Source organism: Carassius auratus, chromosome 26, assembly GCF_003368295.1.
Source record: "Carassius auratus strain Wakin chromosome 26, ASM336829v1, whole genome shotgun sequence".
NCBI classification, from domain to species: domain Eukaryota; kingdom Metazoa; phylum Chordata; class Actinopteri; order Cypriniformes; family Cyprinidae; genus Carassius; species Carassius auratus.
Window position 1 is genome coordinate 6,445,993 of NC_039268.1, and position 21,569 is coordinate 6,467,561.

The 21,569-nt window shown below is 35.3% G+C and overlaps 2 protein-coding genes across 2 annotated transcripts in view; one reads left to right on the forward strand and one right to left on the reverse strand.

The window, feature by feature from the left end:
- Window positions 1–16,620, reverse strand: part of si:ch211-197n1.2 (EF-hand calcium-binding domain-containing protein 6) — a 28,500-nt gene extending 11,880 nt beyond the window's left edge. Inside the window, exons 1-12 of the mRNA XM_026203859.1 lie at window positions 16,111–16,620; window positions 14,865–14,959; window positions 12,525–12,625; window positions 12,371–12,448; window positions 12,097–12,240; window positions 9,328–9,465; window positions 9,054–9,181; window positions 8,394–8,536; window positions 8,114–8,310; window positions 6,165–6,272; window positions 5,771–5,836; window positions 4,485–4,595 (exon numbers count right to left, since the gene is read on the reverse strand). Of these exons, the coding sequence (XP_026059644.1) occupies window positions 4,485–4,595; window positions 5,771–5,836; window positions 6,165–6,272; window positions 8,114–8,310; window positions 8,394–8,536; window positions 9,054–9,181; window positions 9,328–9,465; window positions 12,097–12,240; window positions 12,371–12,448; window positions 12,525–12,625; window positions 14,865–14,959; window positions 16,111–16,429 (1,628 nt within the window). The 5' untranslated portion in view covers window positions 16,430–16,620. The remainder of the gene's footprint in view (window positions 1–4,484; window positions 4,596–5,770; window positions 5,837–6,164; window positions 6,273–8,113; window positions 8,311–8,393; window positions 8,537–9,053; window positions 9,182–9,327; window positions 9,466–12,096; window positions 12,241–12,370; window positions 12,449–12,524; window positions 12,626–14,864; window positions 14,960–16,110) is intronic.
- A 1,392-nt stretch (window positions 16,621–18,012) lies between these two features.
- Window positions 18,013–20,412, forward strand: slc25a4 (solute carrier family 25 member 4). Its single transcript, XM_026203860.1, has 4 exons — window positions 18,013–18,220; window positions 19,010–19,496; window positions 19,586–19,726; window positions 19,824–20,412. Exons 1-4 carry the CDS (start codon window positions 18,110–18,112, stop codon window positions 19,979–19,981), a joined length of 897 nt encoding a protein of 298 aa, XP_026059645.1. The 5' UTR covers window positions 18,013–18,109; the 3' UTR covers window positions 19,982–20,412.
- The last annotated feature ends 1,157 nt before the right edge of the window (window positions 20,413–21,569 follow it).

Here is a 21,569-nt window from a genome sequence, read left to right on the forward strand (position 1 = left end):
TTGATATTGAAATTGCTTTTAAGGTTGTTTTTGTTTGATGGTCAGTTTGTCTGTCAGTATCGACGTCCATAATTGTATGTATGTTTTCAATGCCTCTTTCATACAAGGAGTCACATTGTATAGTCCCAGTGTGTGTGTGTTTTTTGTGTGTGTCCAGTTTCCTCTACAGCTGCAGCTTCAGCGGATTACCCATCATCCACACGGCAACATTACACAAGTCGTTCTTTGAACAGAAGTCATGGCTGCTATTAATGAGATGGTAATCCTGGGCACCACTACCTCCCAGATCTGCTTCCACTGACAGGGGAAGAATGTCCAAACGGCCTGCTCACAACACCCAGCACAACACTGAGGCCATTGTCAGCAGCGCTGGTCTGAGCCCTGGACCCAGCTCAAGGAGTTATCCCCTTCCATCCCGATCCTGTCCCCACACCCCCGTCTCAACCCCTTCACACCCCATGAATAAAAATGAAAGCCCTAAATGGGTGGAGGGAGGAAAGGAAAGAGAGAGAGGGACCGAAGAGAGAGAAAGAGGAAAAACAAAATGTTTTGCTGGAGATTAGGGTGGGATATCTGGGATTTTGACGTCTGAGGTTCCCACACGAAGATCTGACATCTACCCATCCTATAACTGCTTGGCTTCTCGGTCTCACCATAGGGACCACACAAACTGTGAGGGGCCCAACAACCCTTTAAAACCACAGAGAGAGGCAGACAAATCCAGCTAAATCGAGGCTGATAAACTACGAATCTTCGAATTACTAGATGTCCACAGTATAAAAACACTAAAATCGTTAAATCTTTAATAATGGAGGTCATCAAAAAGTAAATAACTGATGACATATTCATCAGATCTTGACTCCTTTTGAGTAGTAAATATGCAAAGGAAATACAGTGTGAAATCAACTATAATATAATATAATATAATATAATATAATATAATATAATATAATATAATATAATATAATATAATATAATATAATATAATACCCTTTCTGGTTCCTTGTTCACCAAGGCTTCATTTACTTAAAAAATGCATTTTAAAAATATGTTTATTTTAAAATATTAGTAAAGTCTTTAGTGTTACATGATCCTTCATAAATCATTATAATATGCTGATTTCTTTGAGGTGCACAAAGATCAAAATCATTTCATTTTAAATAGAAATTGTCTGTAACATTATAAATGTCTTTACTGTCAGTAAATTTGCAGAGCGAATACATAAATCTGTACAAGTTATGACAACCACTGTGCAAATGTATATATTTTAACAACAGACAGATATGTTATAATTTAGAAGTTGTTAAAAAACATTATGTGTAATTTAAATGTTTGAATACGTTTTAAGTTGACTCTTTATTATTATTATGTTTAAATTTGGGCTCTGTTGTTAATTAACCTTACATTAATGAAAAAGGGCTCCCAATAGTTTAGAACATAAACTGAGAAGGTAGGCTGGATTTTAATTCCTTTTTTGTTTTCTTTTTTTATTTTAAAATAACCCCCCCCCCCCCCCCCCCATGTTCTAAACTTTAACAAAAACACAATTAAAATTCAACAAATTCTGCTTATTTCCCATTCCTTTCCTTTCATCATCTGGCTCTTGCTCTTCCTAACATATGGCTGATAAAAACTCCAAGTTATCAGCAAAATCTGAGATTTCAGAGGTTTGGATCTATGTATATGTGTGTGTGTGTGTGTATATATATATATATATATATATATATATATATATATATATATATATATATATATATATATATATATATATATATATATATATATATATATAACATGATTTTGAACAATACACTTGAACACAGATGTATTTATTTTGTATTGTTGCTATTAAATGTTCAATATAAGGCCCAATAATGTGATTAAACTCAGAAGAAAGCTGGAGCAGGATGTGAGCGATGGTAATCTGGTGAGGTCTGAATGTTGACAGCTAAAGCTCTGTTTGACTAACATGTCAAAGTTTCACCCAAACAGAGGAAATGCCACACAGGAACTAGTGACACTGGGATCGGGCCGCTTTAGCATGAATGATTTAACATTTCTCATGGGACAGAGGGAGAGCAAGAGGGAGAGAGCGAGAGTTTGATGCTGTCATTGGCGGGGCATGGTCGGCCTTTCTCACTGTTCTCCGCAAGTATAGAAGTTTTAAAGTTTTCTTTCTCTCTATTCACAAGGTCCCTTGGTGCATGGGCTTTTTCCCCACTGTTAGTATTACAAAATCCCCATTCACTATAACCCTTGTCACCTGTCAACTAAGCCAGGCTGGTTTTCTAGGTCTTTATCCCCTACACACACTGAGAGAGAAAATAAAATGAGCAGCTAAGCTTATACCCTACCCCCATTTGATGCATGCACACACCCTAGAAACACACACACACACACACACACACACACACACACACACACACACACACACACACACACACACACACTAAAACTGAATGTCTCAGAGCTGCTACTCTAGCAGATTAAAATTCATTACCCTGTTCTATTTAAGAAACGTTTACATTGCGTTGGTTATCGTGGGTCATTCATTAGGTGGTTAGGGGAGTTCACATGGGTCCCCCAGGGTGGTCAGAACCTAATCCTCATCTCCAACCATTTTTAAGCATCTTCAGACAAACACATTATGTGATAAGCTCATTGCAACAAATACATACCATATTTGGTTATTCTCTTGTTTCTCTATTTACTTGTTTCCTGTTCTACATGCTGCATTTACTTCGCCACTGGTTCACTGCTGTTTTCAACAGCATCCGTTTGAGTTCAAAACACTGTGTTTAAGTTTAAGTTTAGATATTACGATATCTTACAAGTTTGGTCAATTCAGCAATTCTTTGGTAATTGAAATGAAAAGAATTCATGCCAGGGAATCTCTCAAGAAAATACTTTAAGTTAAAAGATTCACTGAAATGTAATCTGACTGACTTGCAAAAGCTTGTTCAATTCTAGGATGATTGTTCTTGCAAATTAGCTTCAGTCTTGTACACATATATAAAACTGTTATATAGATTAATATATATATATAATAAATTATTCATGTTTAGGTTAACATATTTCTTTCTGTGCCATCCTGCCAGTCCAGCACAATGACAAAAATACAAAATCGAAGAACAGAGCCACCCTGAAGCATGATGTCACTATAGACCTAATCTCTTCCTTCATCTTGAATACAAATGATCGTTGCAAACCGTTGTAGCTATATTTTCAAAAAACTAAAAACAAATAAATAAATACAGAAATAATACCTTACTCAGAGTTATATACAAATATAATTCAAATGCTTTTCATTTAAATGATGGGTTGTATTGTGTGAAAATGTTCTAAATCATTTTAAATTTGGTAAAACTGGTTAGTAATAATAACATTTTGCAAAAGAGAAGTTGCGTTACTTCTTGCTGTCTCTTAATTTCATATTTTCACAAAGCTATATTTTCTAGATTTTCAGTATTTGGCTAGACAAGAAAATCATCAGCTCAAATAGTGATTTAACTATTTATAGGTTAAACATAAAAAAAGGAAATGTGACATGTCTATGTTCATTATGAATTGTGTTCTATGCATAATTATAAAACGAAAAAAAAAAAAAAGTTCAGTATTTACAATTTCTATTTGGTGCCTTTTAGACTATTTTCAGAAATAGATGGTCATGAATTGAAATATCTAAATAAACAAAGTAAACTATGGTTCATGCAATCCATCATTCATTGAGCTCTACAGTAGCTATGTTTCCATCCAAAAAATGCGAATTGAACTTATGTGCAACACTTGAATATCACATAAAACATTTGCGAATAAAGCACCGTTTCCATCCAATGAGTCAAAGAGAACAAAAACGTCACTTCCTGATAAACTGGCGATAAATATCTCCAAGAAAACTGGGAGAAGCCACTGAATATAATAATTTTCATATGTAATAAATTACTAGTGCTTCAGAGAGAGCAGACATGACACAATAAATATAGTCATTTACGGCTGTTAGAGGTGGATGGCTGCTTGGAAATGCAGTCATGTAAGACTTGGAATTTATTCGGTAAATGTGTTTCCATCATAGTTCATGCACATTTTTTCTTATCAGATATAAAAAGTTTATCCTACTCAAACGTATGCGCATTTTTAGAATGTATGCGTATCCTGGTGTTTCCATCCAGCGTTTTTATTTATTTATGTTTTTTTTTTTTTTTTTTTTTTGTGATAATCCAAAATAGGTGGACGGAAACATAGCTAGTGCAAAAAATTTATATATATTATTTGAAATCTGAAACAGATTGCAAGACTCTTTTTAGTTTGAATGGAGATTATTAGTCAAATCTTTCTTAGTCAATTACATTTGTAAAATTTATGTGGTACTACTTCTATGCCAATTCATTTTTGCAGTATGAAATAACATTCAACAAATCCAAAGCTAGCGTGCAGTGAACAGTGATAAAACAAATTCTGACCTGACCGGTCAAAAGGCTTTGTACCTTGTGTCAAAGGCTGCCATGAAGATCGGGTACTGCACATTTCCGTGGCGGTCTAGAGGGAGCCTGTCCAACAGCTGCTCAAACTCAGGGTCGGAAATCTCTAGGCCAAACCTGTGGAGAAGGTCAGGGGAAGGTCAGCACGAGATCACTGATGTCACCACAGCCGAGAGTCCAGTCATCAGGGCCAGCCAGTCCAGCAGGCCTTAAGCATACGCCACTCATTGACCCCCTCGCACACTGCAGAGTCAAGAGGTCATAAGGTCAACTGCCCTCTTCACCCGGCCATTGCACAGAGCTGGACACACAGTGGCCAGTCAATCAAGGGATTAGACTTTACATACACGTATACACACTCTCAAATATTCACTCACATAAACTACAACCATCACTCGCTCCAGAAAACACAGATAAAGACAAATGAACTTATCAAAGATTATGAATAAAAATGTGAGATTGTCCTTCAGAACAGAAAGACACGGTCCACACTGACTACAATGCTACATACTCAAACAAAGAGGATTATGGTGAGGTAAATGTGTTTTAAAGAAAAGACAGGGAGTTTAAAACTTTCATAATATGACTAAATTGGGTTATCACTCAGTTTAGACCCAGAGAAGGCAGGGTCTTTCTAGAGGGGGCACCAGTCAGGGTCCTGGTTTACTTGCAGTAGGCAAGATAAGACGTGACCAAATAAAAAAAAAAAAAAAAATACTTAGTAATTCAGCACATGCAGATGTCAGTCTAGTACAGTCAGTGGTTCACAAACAGTGCGCCAGAGCCCAATAAGGGGTCTTTTCAAACTTTCAGTGTGCTGCAAGATGGCTTAAAATTATGCAATATAAATAAAGATCAAAAAACGTATGATGACATTGTATTTCTTAATTTCATTGGACGTCTCAACAACAAATCCCTGGAACAGGATTCTCAGTCTTGAAAACCTGGATATATGAGGGATTTGTAAAAGTGTGATTTCTAAGTCAAAAAACAAACAAACAAATAAATAAATAAATGCATGTATATTTTTATAATTAGTTAATGAGAATAATGTTTTTCAAGTTATGTCAAACTTCGTAAAAAAAAAAAAGATCAGGTGGACATACTTACCTACCTGTAGACAAACAACTAGAGAAGTCACTTAAAGTCAAATGTGATAAAAAGCAAATATTCTGAAAGTAAGACTCGATTAGACCATGTGAATGTGCAATTTCTGTCACAACAATAGAGAAAAACAACTTATGCATGCCTACAATAATCATGTAGCTTAATTTGAGATAGAAATAGTATACCTGCTCTCCACAGCCGCTCGGAATTCTTCTTTACCAACGGTCCCTTTATTAAGCTTGTCAATGTTCCTATACAAAGACATACATGCAGAGAAACACACATATATCTTTTCAATTTTCAAACAGCATTAAAACATTTTCTAAACTCTTAAGCTTTAGGGAAGAGAATATGCTTTTCAAACTCAAGAGAGATGCTTTAGAAAATGTAGAGTTAAAAGGCTTCAAAAGGAAACTAATTTGAGCAGAAGGGTTTCTGTGATGAGGTTCTTGGTAACATTGCAAAGTAATAATTAAATAGACCAAAAAAGTTTCAACCTTCGACCCTAAATTTAGTGAAACATCTTGTGTCTTAAAGAAAGAGTAGAAAGAAGAAAAGAGAGAATGGGGTTGTACTCACTGAAAGGTCTGGAGGAGTGAGAGGTACTCCGACTGAAACAGGCGACTTAATTTGACCTCTATGGCACTTAGAGAGGAGACACAACTTAGGTTCTCATGAGAATGAAACCTGTAGAAAATGAAAAGATTTTTCAAAACACTTTTTTTTTCTGAAGAATATAAAACAGATTAAGGTTCAAACATGCACTAGAAACAACTCTGAGTCAGAGTTGATTAAAAAAATATAAAGTCTGGAGTAAAGTAAAGTTCTATCATCAATTGTTTACAAGTTGCATTTGATATAATATTTTGTTTCTTACCTTCCGCAATCAAATTCATAGATTGTAAAGAGAGGCTTTAGTTTCCTAATACTTTCTGGGGCCACTGTATTTTGTCACCATAATGAAAGGTTCTATACATTGCAACTGTTTGTCTGCCCCATTTTCTTCATCCTCCAATCCTTTAAGCTGTGGACCACCCCAATCAATGCAAACACAGTCAGTCTAGGCCTAGTGTCTTAGCAGCTGTTTACTGATCTCTGTGTGCTGGGTGACCCAGGGCAGGGGAGAACTATGGGCTGTGAGCTTGTTAGAAATGGAACGAGTTTGACTACAAGGCTTAAAGATCACTTTCTCTGGATGCTTCTGTGTAATTTGGGCTCTGTGTAAGCACAGAAAAGACTCAAGAGTTTCTATTTCCACACTGCACTGTTACCGATGACCGAACAGAATTATCTGATCATCAGAATCAGTTACGAATGTGGTAATGTTCAGATTAAATCCCACAATATACACTGAATACTATTAAAGTAATTTGATCAAAAATACAATAAACACAGTAATGTTTTTTACTATTTAAATTACTATTTAAATATATTTAAAAAATGCAATTTATTGCTGTGATGGCAAAGCTGAACTTTCAGCATCATTACTCCAGACTTCAGTGTCACACAAGCCTTTAAAACTTGTCAGAATATATTTGGTACTCATGTAACATATCTGACCACAAAACCAGTCATAAGGGTCCATTGTATCTAAATTGAGATTTATACATCCACTGAAAGCTGAATAAATAAGCTTTCCTTTGAAGTATGGTTTGTTATGATATGACAATATTTGTATGAAAATCTGGAATCTGAGCGTGCAAAACAATCTAAATAATGAGAAATTTCCTTTAAAATGTCCAAATGAAGTCCTTAGCAATGCATAGGCCTATTACTTATAACATTTTTTTTTGTTTTGATATATTTACAGTAGGAAATTTACAAAATATCTTCATGCAACATGATCTTTACTTAATGTTCGAATGATTTTTGGCATAAAAGAAAAATCAATAAGTTTGACAATGTACAATGTACAATGCTATTGCTAAAAATATACCAACGCGATGGTCCAGGGCAACATTTATTGTTATTATCAATTTTGAAACATTTGTCCTGTTTAATATTTTTTGGTGGAAAATGACATTGATTGATTGATGGATTTATTGATTGATTGATATGAATAAAAAGTTCAAAATAAGATAGAAATACTGTTTGTGGCATTGTAAATTGGATTCATTTAATAAATCTTTGATGAATGTAACTAATAATTTCTTTCAAAAATAAAATATTGCTTACCCCATACATTAGAATAGTAGTGTACAAAGGAGAAGTATTCTCCTTGCAAAATTCTGATAAATATTCTGATATTAAATTTAGATTACAGTTGAATTATATATGTGTCGTGTAAATTCAGCAAAGTGATTGTCATATCCCGGTTAATTCAAAATTCTTGTTTAAATCCGAATAAGACAACTGGCAACTGATATTAATCCACTTGAATATGGTCTGTCAATTTATATTTATATTATGCCCCTATGGAAATATTAGGAATGCCCTCTCTTATATTTTTGCAGGTGTTTGGAACCTGGAGGGATCAAAGCTCCATATGCGTAAATATCTTTAGGATATTGCTGTGATGTAAACCTGACCTGTGTTTTGGGTTGGAGATGATCTTATGAGTGATGCCGTCTGAACTTCTGTCCTGGAAGGTGCGCAGAAAGTTCAGGTACTGTACACAACCCTTTTTTAGCTTCAGACCACACCGAGACAAAAACAGACCCAGGTGCTCTCTCTTCAGATGCAGGTCAAACTTCCTCAGCACCTGCAGAAAGTCTGCACCCCTCACCTACAAACAGAACACAGGATATTTACATCAACCAATGAGACTTAACTTTTTTGTACCAGTCTGTTTGTGAAGGCATTCACTACCTTTCCACTGTTCTCAAGATCCAGTTTATCAAACTCAGCTTTCATCCTCTGAGCTCCTTCCCTGAATCTGTCCTTCAACCAAGCCTCTATGGCGATAGAAGTGTGACGCTCCTCTTCCGCCTTAGAGAGTGTCCTAGCAGGAGCTGAGGCAAAGAGGAAGGCATGACAGGAAATTGTGTATTACATTACTATTTAAACATACTAATAACAGGCCTCTGATAATTTAGTCATTTGATGAGCTCATTTTAAACCAGGCAAATGCTTAATCCCTAAAGAGAAGACCCCTGTCGAAACAGGACCACAGCACCCTCTATAGGTGGACTGTTGCTTAACTACACATCAGTATAAAGCAAACTAGTGTCTCCAAAACCAATGCAAATCTTGTCACTCTATTTCTGAGACTATCAATACTGTTTTTCTATACTTACTTCAATTAATCATTTAAGTACAATAATAACTGAACTCCTGTTTACTTTTAATTATAAAAGTGATTGGAGACAAACAGTTCTACAGACTACTGTTGATACATTCGATTATTGATTATTTTCTAAACCGACGGATGAGGATATGTTATAATAATAAAAAATAAAAATAAAATTAATGATTCAGCTCATGAAACAGTACTGGTTAGTCTACAAATGCGATTATCATTAGCTTTACCTTTGGTGTCTTCAGCTTTAGCAGAAATAGAAGTGTTTCTCTCATTGTTTGGTTCAGTCCTTCTGCTCAATCCCAATTTCTTTAGAAAAATCGTCTGCTTAACTGCACCAAATCCATCCACATCTAACCTGTTTAAAAGAGATGGAGAATTTTTTATTACAGTATTTTTTAATTATTATTATTATTACAATTTTATTCTAAAATCTATAAAGCGATTTGATGGCAGTATTAATAAATGAATAATAAATAAATGAACAAATAAATCAATTCAAACCTTCTCCACAATTTTTCGAAATCTGGATCTTTCAGGTGAAGCTTGAGTTTGTTGAGGATATTTCTGAACTCTGGGGCAGAAATCCAGCTTTCAGTAAGATTGTCTGACTTGCACAAAACCTCTACACTCTCCAGAAACCTACAGTAGGAGAAATGGTATCACAACCATCACAAACAGCTACAGTACTCAAGAGCTCATTTTTCATGTTTAAAAATAATACATTCTTGATGAATTGAAAACTCAAAAGAACAGCATTTATCTGAAACAGAAATCTTTTGTAAGATTACAAATGTCTTTATTTTACACTTTTTATCAATTCAATGTGTCCTTTGCTGCTGAATACTTTTTTAATTAAAATAAATAAATAAATAAATAATAATAATCAGTATCAACATCATGATCTTACTGATTTTTTTTGAGCCCAAGAATAGTGTATGCTGTGTCAGTGTGAAATATTTTAAACATTCAAAATACTGACATACTGAAAAACAATTTAATATGTTTAATTTAGCTTACTTGAAGATATACATTTTTTTTAAATATGTTTATTATACTTTTTATGTTTTTTTATACGCTTTTGTTACCATATATATATATATATTATTATTAATTTTTATTTGTGTGTGTGGGTGTGAGTGAGACCCATAGGAGCATTGAAGAAATTGTTTAAAAGTCCTGTTTTTGTTTCTCCTCTCTTTGTCTCTCTCTCACACATACACAAACTGTCAATCATACATATGATTGCCCTTATTTTGTCCCTTTGTGTCTTTCACTTATCCTTTCTCTCTATTTTCAATCCTTTGGACCCATAAAGCTGCCTTTTGCACATTTTTTTATGTGTGCCACATTTCTCTTCTTTCCTGTTGCTCTTTCATCTTTATCCCTCTCTTGCTGTCTTTTTATTCAGTCTTTTTCCCCCCTTCATCCTATCTTTCCCATCTCTCACTTGGACACTCATAGTCAATGTGTCTGTAAGAAAGAGAGGGAAAATGTGTGAGATTAGTCACAGAGATTTCGGTCTTTTTTTTTTTTTTTTTGCTCACGGCTGGAGTGTGTCTTGGTCTGACCAGGTCTTACGCAATCAGTATGACACACACACCAACCAAACCAAACTTTCACACTCTCGCGCACTCCCTCAACCTTATTGTATTACACTGATGCTTTAAACAGTTAAGTACAATAGTTACAGTATTACAGAGAGGGAGAAATGGAGGGGGCTCCAGAACAGTAAGCTGCTTTGCTGACCATCCTTTTGCTTTCTGTCTACCCTGGGCACAAGACGCACTGAGCTCCCCGCTGGTGAACTTTGAGAGAGAGCAGTTCACAGTCTCTGTTTCTGAACCGTTATCTCTTTCTAGAGCACTGTTTGTGTGCTGACTTTTCTTTTTTCATAAATCAGCATCAAGTGTATATTAAATCTACAAATACACTTAAACTCCTGAATGTTGCATTAGACACAAAGTATCAGGCCAATTGGAATCTATAAATGATGCTAAATCAGTGGTTCTCAATGAGAGGGCCGGAACCTCTGCAAACATCATTTGGGGCCCCAATAAGTCTTAAAATGATTTCAATTAGGGCATAGTAACATAACCTTAATTAGAATGCTAAAAACAGAAGTAAAAACACTGATCCAGATCTTGTCTAAGAATATATTACTTACACTAAACACAAAGTATTTAAGACCTGTTCTTGCCTATTTTTGTTCCACTAACAAAAATAGTTCCAATCAAAGCGAGAGCCGAATTGCACGTCCAAGAGTAGTGCGTTTCCTGAATGTATATTTTGAATGAATCAGTGTTTTTGAACGAATTGGTTGATTCAAAGAGTCACTGAAATACTGCCATCTGCTGGCATGACGATATAATTTGCAGAAAGAGCTATTTAAGGGGTCATGACATGAGAAATACAATTTATTCCATCTTTTGCCATATACAAGGACGTTATACCATTAAAACATCCTGCAAGTTTCAACGTCCTCCTCGTTATACACAAAGCAATTAAAAAAAAAAAAAATCAAACATTTGCATAAACACTGGCTCCAGAGCAAGACATCATCGACGAATAGTCATCTTCTCACTATAGGCCTTGCTCACTGGCGTTCAGTAACGGCTGACATATGGTTACACTGAATGTGAGTTTGCAAAAGAAAACAGAAATTACAATCACTGCTGCTATCTCATCTACACTGGATACAGTATACAGATGCGTGTTCACGTTATGACAGTCCACCTGTTTGAGTCTGTCATCAATAGTACATGCAAATGGAGTGAAAGAACGTTTGCTTTTGGTTTAAACAAGTTCCTTCGCATCTGTATAAATATCAGAAGTTTCCAGCATAACAAAAAAAGTGGATAGTTTATTTTGAATGGCATCCCAGATCATATTAGAGGACTGATCTGAGCGTTTTGTTTTTATAAACAAGACACAGTGTCACTGAGAGTTCACAAAGAAACATTTGATGAAAGATGAACTTTATTAACATTATAAGTAAACAACAGGGAACATATTAAAATAATAATAATAATAATAAAAATCTATTTTGTGGCCTCTTTATTTTCTTGCTATTTTTTGTTAATTAGGTGATTTGAAATAATTGTTTATGAAGTAGCTTTTGATATTTTGATAATAAAACATTTTGATATTTTATTTTTTACTTTCCCACATGACAACAAAGAATATGATATTCAATATGGCATTCCTCTAAAGTTCACTGACCATTCATTTCAGCAAAACTATAGCAGTGAGTCAGGACTGCAGCGATCTCACCTGCTGCGTGCAGGTCCTCTCAGCACGGCCATTGTCTGAGGAATTGTAAGAAGACCTGCGGGGTTACTTTTATTGGCGTCTGGGTCTTTCAGGGCACCATAAAACTCCTCAAAACTGATAAGCACTCGGTCAGAGAGGTGCAGACTGCACACAGAGAGCAAAACATTATATATTTTAATTATATGGCTCTTGAAACAATAATAATTAGACAGGCCTTTAAAGTACAACAAATCATTTGTTTTTTAAGAATCGTAACAGCATTGTCATTACTTACCGAAATAAAAGGTTTTTCAGCTGTTTAGCTGTGACAGGCCTCCTTAGGAAATTTGTAAGGATCTCAAGTAAAGCAGATCTAGGAAAACAACAAACTATAAGACAATGGGGGAAAATCTGACATTTACATCTCAGATGTGTGTGTCTGTTTTCACCTGTTGACCAGAGGTTTGCCATCAGGGTGGTTATTCTTGAACAGGATTTTGAGCATCAGAGCTCCTGTATTTTGAATGCGCTCTTTTAGCTCAACATCCAGCTTTAAAAGAAAGAGTGAAATTGGTATATTGGTTTAGTGTTGTTTCTGTATTTCTGTCTTTCTTTTTTCTAATGCATTTATACAAAAATCAAGAGGTCAAAACTAAATATTCTCAACATTACTTCCACTTGCAATCCTAACACACTGAATTGAGTTTGTTTTTTATTTACTTTTCTGGAAATGATATATTACAGCAAATCATCTGCTGTAAATGAAAGAACTGAGTTTGTATTAATGTTTTTTTTTATTGTTGTTGTTTTTTTGTTTTTTTCTGAACCAAAAACACAGCATGGCCAGGATTGAAAGATTCTTCAAAGAAAGAATATTATAAACCAGATCAACTCCCGAATGAATGATTCTGATTGGCCAGTTCTTTTAAAAATTGAGCAAGGCCATTGTTTACATTGTTTGCTTGAATGACTTTAATGAGCTGGTTGTTTTATTATGAATCATATGACAAATATAGTCCAGTTCCTGAACGATTGACTCTTATGAGTTGACCAAATGACCAAAATATTTATGTTTTTTTTAGTATATATATATATATATATATATATATATATATATATATATATATATATATATATATATATATATATATAGAGAGAGAGTAACTCTTACGCTGCATGTTCCTTCCTGGAGACCATCCACATTTATGCAGATATAATTTGACTGAGATAAATGAACTAAACAATCATAAACTGATCATAGAAGATCTGTTCTAAACTAAAGGGTGTAATAATAACAGAGGTAATCTCCACCCATGGGCAGCATGCAGATTAATTTAGAAACTGCAGTAACTGAAAGATTTTAAAGGACTGAATGTATTAAATATGGTGAGTGACATCATTTCGAGCTTCTTTTGTGAGCGGGATTGGATGAAGGGATTGTACGTTTACCCATACACCCTCTCTGACTCTTGTGACACGCGCGTGTGTGTGTGTGTGTGTGTGCGTGTGTGATTGTACCCCCACTGTGTGCCTAAGGCAGCTCTCGTGACCAGGCGGAGTCGAGGGGGCCTGTGTGCTGGATTCAGTCGGTCAGACAGACAGGACCCCAGGGATAAGACTGGCAGGGTTAATCACACACAACACCCCCTCTAGAAGACAGACACCTGCAGGTTTGCAGGACTTTCCCTCTCACAGACCCATTTGCACATGTACTCCCTCCTTCTCCTTCTCTTTATCTCTCTTTGCTAATATCCCTCTTGGGTAAACTCGGTGTTAACCACTGAGCTGCAGCTGAGATTTTATCAGTTCTTATGTTTTATTCTACATGAGCAGTAGCTCTGGTTCTCAATGGGATAATGCCAGACTTTGATGTCAAAAGGAGGAACACAGGACAGCAACTTGGTCACTGAGAGGAAACACATGGGGATACTTGAAAAGATCCCATACATATATATATATATATATATATATATATATATATATATATATATATATATATATATATATATATATTTATATATATTTGGCACTAATATCACTTATCTCATCACTTCAACTATGCACTTCAATCCACATGCAAAGTATGGAATAATTCTGTTATTATTATTATTATGATGATGATTATTATTAGGTTTTTGAAAGTCATCTCTTACACTTACGAATGCTGCATTTATTTGATCAAATACACAGTCAAAAACGTAATATCTTTTATACATAAAAATTTAAACAAACTGTTTTCTGTGCTATATTTTTCAGTATTCTTTGATGAAATTTGTTTTTTTTTATTTGAAACAGAAATCCTTTCTAACATAATAAATAATTATAAACATTATAAAATATTTTATTAAAAAAATTATAAAATAATAATAATTATTATTAGAAGTGTATCATTGTTTTCTCAAAATTATTAACTGTTTTCAACATTGATAATAAAAAGAAATGTTACTTGAGCACTAAAATCAGCATATTATTATGATTTCTGTGACACTGACTGGAGTAAAGGCTGCTAAAAATTCAGATTTACCATCACAGTAAAAAACAACATTTTAATAAATATTAAAATAGAAAATTGCTCATTTAAATTGAAATAATATTTCACAATATTACGCCACAGTACAGCATTTCGAACAAATAAATGCAGATTAAATAATTATTATTAATAAACAATACATCTTTCTTATCTTTTTCTTTCATATAGCATAAAACCTATTTTAAAACCTTTAGAATGTATATCATTCTTGAATAAATATCATAAAATAACCTATCATTCCTGATTTTAATTTGTGTACCTGATCTGTTTGATCGGTCATCCATGGCCCAGTGCTGGAATAAGTTGTATGAGAGACTCTGCTTATGGAGCGATTTTCTGATGCTGCCCTATGACCTATATCAAGCACAAAATAACAGACAAATTACAGCATTAAATACATCCATAAGGAATGGGTGACCAAGGTAAAGCAAAAAGAATTCCAAACAATTTTCATAAAAATATGCAAATATTATGTACAATAAAAAATATGCTTCGTTTTCTGGTACTATATATGCCGCAATACTGGATACTAGTCCTTTAAATTTAAATTATAAGTATTTATACAATAAGTAACTGAGACTGAGCAAGAAAGATCTTTAAAAGTTTCACTGACCACCAAACAGTTCATTCCCGTGATGAGACAGCGCCCCCGTGTGGACTAAAACGTCGAAACCGGAGCAACCGTAAAACTTTAATTGGTTAAAGAACCGGTTTTGGTTCCATAGTCTCTTGAACTCTGAAAAAGTAGTCTAATAGAAGCAGTTTTCGTCCAGGAATCGGCAAGCAGGCTACTAGCCTTTACACTGAACTAAACGCTAAATGTTGACTGAAATAGTAGGCTATTTTCTTGTAAAACGTAGCATACTACAATAATCTTTGTTTCCTATCTGTGTTTATTTTTAATTAATTAAATTAAATGTAACTTTACATTTAATTTAATTCGCATTTTTTTAAACCAGTAAACAAATTGATAAAAATATATTTCCCGTCATGTCTGACTGACTCTCTTCGATGAACTTCACTCAAATAATTTAAAGACTGACCGTATATATATATATATATATATATATATATATATATATATATATATATATATATATATATATATATATATATATATATATATATATATATATATATATATACGTATAACGTAAATGGGCTTTATTTGTAAATTGATATATGTTTATTCTAATTCTGATATAATCTCATAGTTTGCCAGCAATCAACCGAGGGCTGAAAATGCTTTAGGTACATGTCTATCTTTTCACCTCAAAATTAGTTAAAAGAATCGTTGACGGAAATTATTTCAAACTGCTTAAAAAGTCAAAAGCAGCCGTGATCTGCATGTTTCACAGTCTGCAGTTTATCAGGCCTCTGGCGCTGTTTCTAGTGCTGAAAATCTGAATTACATCAGACCACCATAAATTCACAAATCATTACCATTACATTATGATCACCCTTAGTAGTAACAAGTTCCATCAACGATCAGGCTAGTGACTCACGGAAAACAGGTAATCTGGCTTTATCCTGGTCTTGGATGATTTCATCTTCCTCGGAGATTAGCTCTGGGATGTCTAATCTTCCTCTTTTTCCATTTTCCATCAGGGAACTGATATCACTTCTTCTGCTCTCACTGCGAAAAGCAGAGTCCAGGCTTTCTGTCCCTGGAGACTGAGGTCTGGCTCCTCTCTGAGGCATCCAGCATCTCTGATCTCTGTCGCAGTCTGTGGAATAACCCCGGAGAGAGATGAGCTCTGGATCTCCAAGTCTTGATGAAGGGTGCTGAATGGCCGGGAGCCGCACAGAAGCCACCGTTGACATCCTGACTGAAGGGTTTTAAGTCCTAACACAACTCTTCTGAGAAGCGCTTTTCCAAAGTGCGTTATGTGCTAAGAAAGATTATTTAATTTGATAAATTATGCATCAAGCTCAGGAGCTTTATAATGATTTAAATGTCAAAAGTGTTTAATAGTTTTAAAAGAGACACTGTCTCCTTACTCTTTTACAGTAGACTAGCCAAGTTGCCCTTAGCAACACCAAGCGCTCGCGCCTAGGGTTGCAAATTGCACGAGCAAATCTAGAAGCGCGTGATGTTCATACGCGAGACCATCAAAGAGTATCCGTGAGTGTGTGTGGGGAATTGATCCTTAACCTAATCCGTAAAAGAAAACGTTAGCACTAATGAGCAGGTTTATTTTAACTATTATTAGGCTACATTAATACACAAATTTGCGAGTAAGTTTTGGAATCCGTTTTTTCCATGCATATTCTTTTTTTTTTTTTTTTTAGAATAATATTCCAGCTTCAAAGGAGAGAGAAAGATAATTATATGGCTTTGTTCTGAAATTTGAGCTGATGTGTTATTACAGCCTTGCACCCATCTTAACTTCCATTGTGTTGTTAAGAAGTGTCTCCTGCATTGTTTTTAGTTACATACAAAACACCTCAAGGATAATACTGTAGTACTGTAGCCAGGAAACAGAACTTACTAACAGACGGGGGGTTAGGGGTGGGGGGTTGTGAAGATGGGGCAGTGGATTCAAATATCTAAAACTCCAATCAGATTACGCAGGAGTTTGTGCAATGAACACACATTTAAACACTATTCAATGCCCACGTTACATATACATATAAAATTAAGTATTACAATAGCAATATTACTCAAAAAAATGTAAAGTTGTCAAAAAGAATATATAATTAAACGTTAAGTGTGACAACACATAATTACCATTCACAATTGGATGTTATATGGTAACAAACTAAGGTTCTTTGTCACTATAAATGAGTTTATCTTTAAAAAAAATAGCTGCCAAAAAAGTTTCTTGTGTCTTACTGACAAACTGTCACGTGACACACGAGTGGAGGTCGTATAACCTCAAAGTGAAACTTAGGGTATAATACATAGAGCGTTCAGAAAAAGTGGAATAGGCCTAGTTCTCTAGTTTCTTGATCAGTTTTTCATGTAAACAACGGGAACCATTCAAATGCAGTAACTAATAATTGGCAGTAAGTTTGAATGAAATGCAATGCATGTGTGCATTTAGAATCAGCACAAAATCACAAACACAAAACTTAATTGAAATAACATTCCTGTAAACATCTAATGCAATGTAGACAAGGCTCTGTGGTAAAATTACTACTGCTTACTACTTGCCTATTTTAATTTTATAACATAGCTATAAAACGTTGTCCCAGCGGTAATGAATCGAATAAGTTTTATGGCAATACATTGGTGGGCTATGAGAAATAACATTTGTCCTTTAAATGTCCCTAGTTCCATGACCCGGGACATTAACTAACTTACGTAAGACTTATAGCATATGACCCGGGATATTTATTCAGCTTCGAGATTCTGTTCGGTCTCTCGTGTATCCATCATCTGCTCCTCTCGCGATAATGAGTGCCGATATATTAGGAGCAAACACGAGCACTCGTCCATTTGAAGGGACGTCGCTGGGGTTCGTACTGTTGGTGAGATTGTTATTCAGGAGATAGGACATCATGTCTGACGCGGTGATCAGCTTTTTGAAGGATTTCTTGGCCGGTGGTGTGGCTGCTGCCATCTCAAAGACAGCTGTGGCCCCCATTGAAAGAGTCAAACTGTTATTGCAGGTACGGTTTAAAATCGGGATAACATAAGTAATAACTATTCACAGTTATTTTAAATAGCTCAAAAATTGTGTCAAAAATTGAGTCACAGATGCTTAGATTAAAAAGTGCATTACACTTTATTTATTTTTTTTAGAAAATTAATCGAATAATTAAACATCTACCACTAACCAAAAGTAAGGGTTTTACTGATAATGCACAATTTATGGCGCTGTCCATGGTGCTGCTTTATAAAGCGTTTCTAAAAACTAAAAAAAAAAGAAAAAAAAAAGAAAGAAAAAACAGTAATTTCAGCACAGAGTCAGTTTAATTAATGTTAAATTAATGTTATTTTTCATTTAAGTAGTGCATTTCCCAAAACAATTGTGGATACTAATGCTACACATTGAAATATTTGACCTTGAGAACTTCCGTCACTCTTTCCATCAGTGCCAGAGTTCATCAAGGCCAATCATGTGTGCTAAGATCGTGACGGTGAAGAGCAGCGATATTTGGTGTAAGTTTAAAGTTAAAAATAGTCTGGAGGCTGCAACCCAATACTCAAACCCCGTGCACAAGTGGGGTATGACGCCAAGTGCAGCTCGCGCACGTGGTCAGGCTGATCCCTGAGTGTAAAGAATAAAACTATTTTTATTTCAAATCAGAGACCGCTTTTGGCGTTTCCCATACAAGATGATCATGCAGCATTGACACATAACCATAAATGAAATCTCGAAAATCCACAACATATTAACACAATTCATATATGATGTGATCACAATGATATAAAGTGTGCCACCTGCTGCTCCACAGGTCCAGCATGCCAGCAAACAGATCACAGTTGACAAACAGTACAAAGGGATCATCGACTGCGTAGTGAGAATTCCCAAAGAGCAGGGATTCCTGTCTTTCTGGAGAGGCAACCTCGCCAACGTCATCAGATACTTCCCCACACAAGCCCTCAACTTTGCCTTCAAGGACAAGTACAAGAAAATCTTCCTTGGAGGAGTGAACCAGAAGACCCAGTTCTGGCGTTACTTTGCTGGTAACCTGGCCTCTGGCGGTGCTGCCGGGGCCACCTCTCTGTGCTTCGTCTACCCTCTCGACTTTGCCAGAACAAGGCTTGCTGCTGATATCGGCAAAGGTTCAGCGGAGAGAGAGTTCTCTGGTCTGTGGAACTGCCTTGCCAAGATTTACAAGTCTGATGGTCTTAGGGGTCTTTACCAAGGCTTCAACGTTTCTGTCCAGGGCATTATTATCTACAGAGCTGCGTACTTTGGTGTCTATGATACAGCTAAAGGTAAGCCACTAATGGAAAACATGTGACGTGGATAAAACAAACTGCTTGTCAAATATACCTCAATGACATTGCCTAACTCTGTCACTCAGGTATGCTCCCAGACCCCAAGAACACGCACATTGTCATCAGCTGGATGATTGCCCAGACTGTCACAGCTGCTGCCGGTATCATTTCATATCCCTTCGACACCGTCAGACGTCGTATGATGATGCAGTCTGGACGCAAAGGAGGTAGGCCAAGGGATCAGGCAGTTTGGCACCAACTTTTTTGTATGAAAATAAAAGCTTCTTGATGATCAATCTAACGCACACTTTTCTTTCCCAAAAGCTGACATCATGTACAAGGGCACAATCGACTGTTGGAAGAAGATCACCAAGGATGAGGGAGCCAAAGCTTTCTTCAAGGGTGCCTGGTCTAACGTGATCAGAGGCATGGGTGGTGCTTTTGTGCTGGTCCTGTATGACGAGATCAAGAAGTTCACTTAAACATTCTCCAACCACCATGTCCATCCCACCAAAGGAAACCCTGAGATCTGTGTGTGTCTTTATTGTGTGGAGTGTTAACAACCAGGAAGATGTAAGTGTACTTAGCCAAGCTGGCCCTGGGGTGGACTGAGATCATGTAATCGTAGGTAGCCACTGCAGCCTCCACCCCAACACTTGTAAATATATTTAAATCTACATACTGCCCCTCAGTTTTAGATGACTTTCAGTATGGTCAGGTTGAAAGTTATTATTTTTTTCTCATTTATTTATTTGAATCAATCAATAATGTTCTACAGTGGCTCCTCTCTTCAGCAGCTAGCTGAACATATTTCCTCCCGGACTGAAGTGGCTGTACACTGGAAAGCTGACTGTTCTTGTGGTGTATTCCACCTTATGTGTTCTTTTAATAAGAATAAAGATGAAAACACTTCTTGGTGCCTGTGGTTTCTTTCTGTGACATTATTATACGTCTCACTGTCAGATCTGACAAATTTAATATAACAAAGTCAAAAGTTTTGTGTCAGCTCTGTAATGGTAATGAACTCATATTAGTTCAAATTCCTTCACAAATGTTTACATGAACAGAATTAATGAACAACTATTGAAATTTCATCAGTGTCATAGGCTCCACAATATATATTACATACACTACCATTTGGGTTTGGGGTCAGTGAGATTTCTTCAAAGAAATCAATACTTCTATTCGTCAAGGATGCATTAAATCTAATAAATCCTGTTCTTTTGAATTTTCTATACATCAAGGAATCCTGTATCACAGTTTTCCCAAAAATATTAATCATCAGAACAACAGTTTTTAACACTGACAATATTAATTTGTTTTTTTACTTGAGAACCAAATCAGCATTTTAGAAAGATTTCTCAAAAATCACATGGCACTTAAGACTGGATTAATGGCTACTAAAAATTCAGCTTTGCCATCATAATAATTTACTTTTAGTTAGCTATCTCAGATTGTAATAATATGTATTTATTTACAATATGTATATATATTTTTTAGCAAATAAATGCAGCCTTGGTGAGCCTAAGAAACCTCTTTTACATTAGAAACATTAAAATATCTTACCAACCTCAAACAGTATAGTGTGTGACAACACATTATCATAATATAATATTGATAAACAACAGAGTATAAAATTTAAATATTTTATATTATAACATTAATATATGCTTACAAATTCCTTAATTTACTTAATGCTGAATGTGCATTAAATAATGATCTGCAAAGAAATATATAATGTAATGCTTTTTAACTGCATTAAAGTGTCATCATACTGTTATAACAGCGATAGCCAAGTAAGCAGTAGTAACAGCAATGTGAGCAAAACAACAACAGAGGCTTCCTCATAAATTATATGCCAGTCTGTGTGCTTGCATAATTAGCTTGTTAGTCTGTCAGCAAGTGTCAATCAGCCTTTTCTAAAGCACTTTAGAAGCGACAGGTGAATAACTAGCATTGTTACATTAATTGTAACAGACGGGACACTGTCTGAGCATGGGTGTCACTTCATATCAGCATGCCAAGTATTCAAGTGTCATACAGCTGAGTCAATAAACAAATCACTTTGCT

Coding starts and splice junctions, on each gene's coding strand:
- slc25a4 (XM_026203860.1), top strand. CDS start 18,110: ATGTCTGACGCGGTGATCAGCTTTTTGAAGGATTTCTTGGCCGGTGGT. Junction 18,221..19,009: donor GAGTCAAACTGTTATTGCAG/GTACGGTTTAAA, acceptor GCTGCTCCACAG/GTCCAGCATGCCAGCAAACA. Junction 19,727..19,823: donor GCAGTCTGGACGCAAAGGAG/GTAGGCCAAGGG, acceptor CTTTCCCAAAAG/CTGACATCATGTACAAGGGC.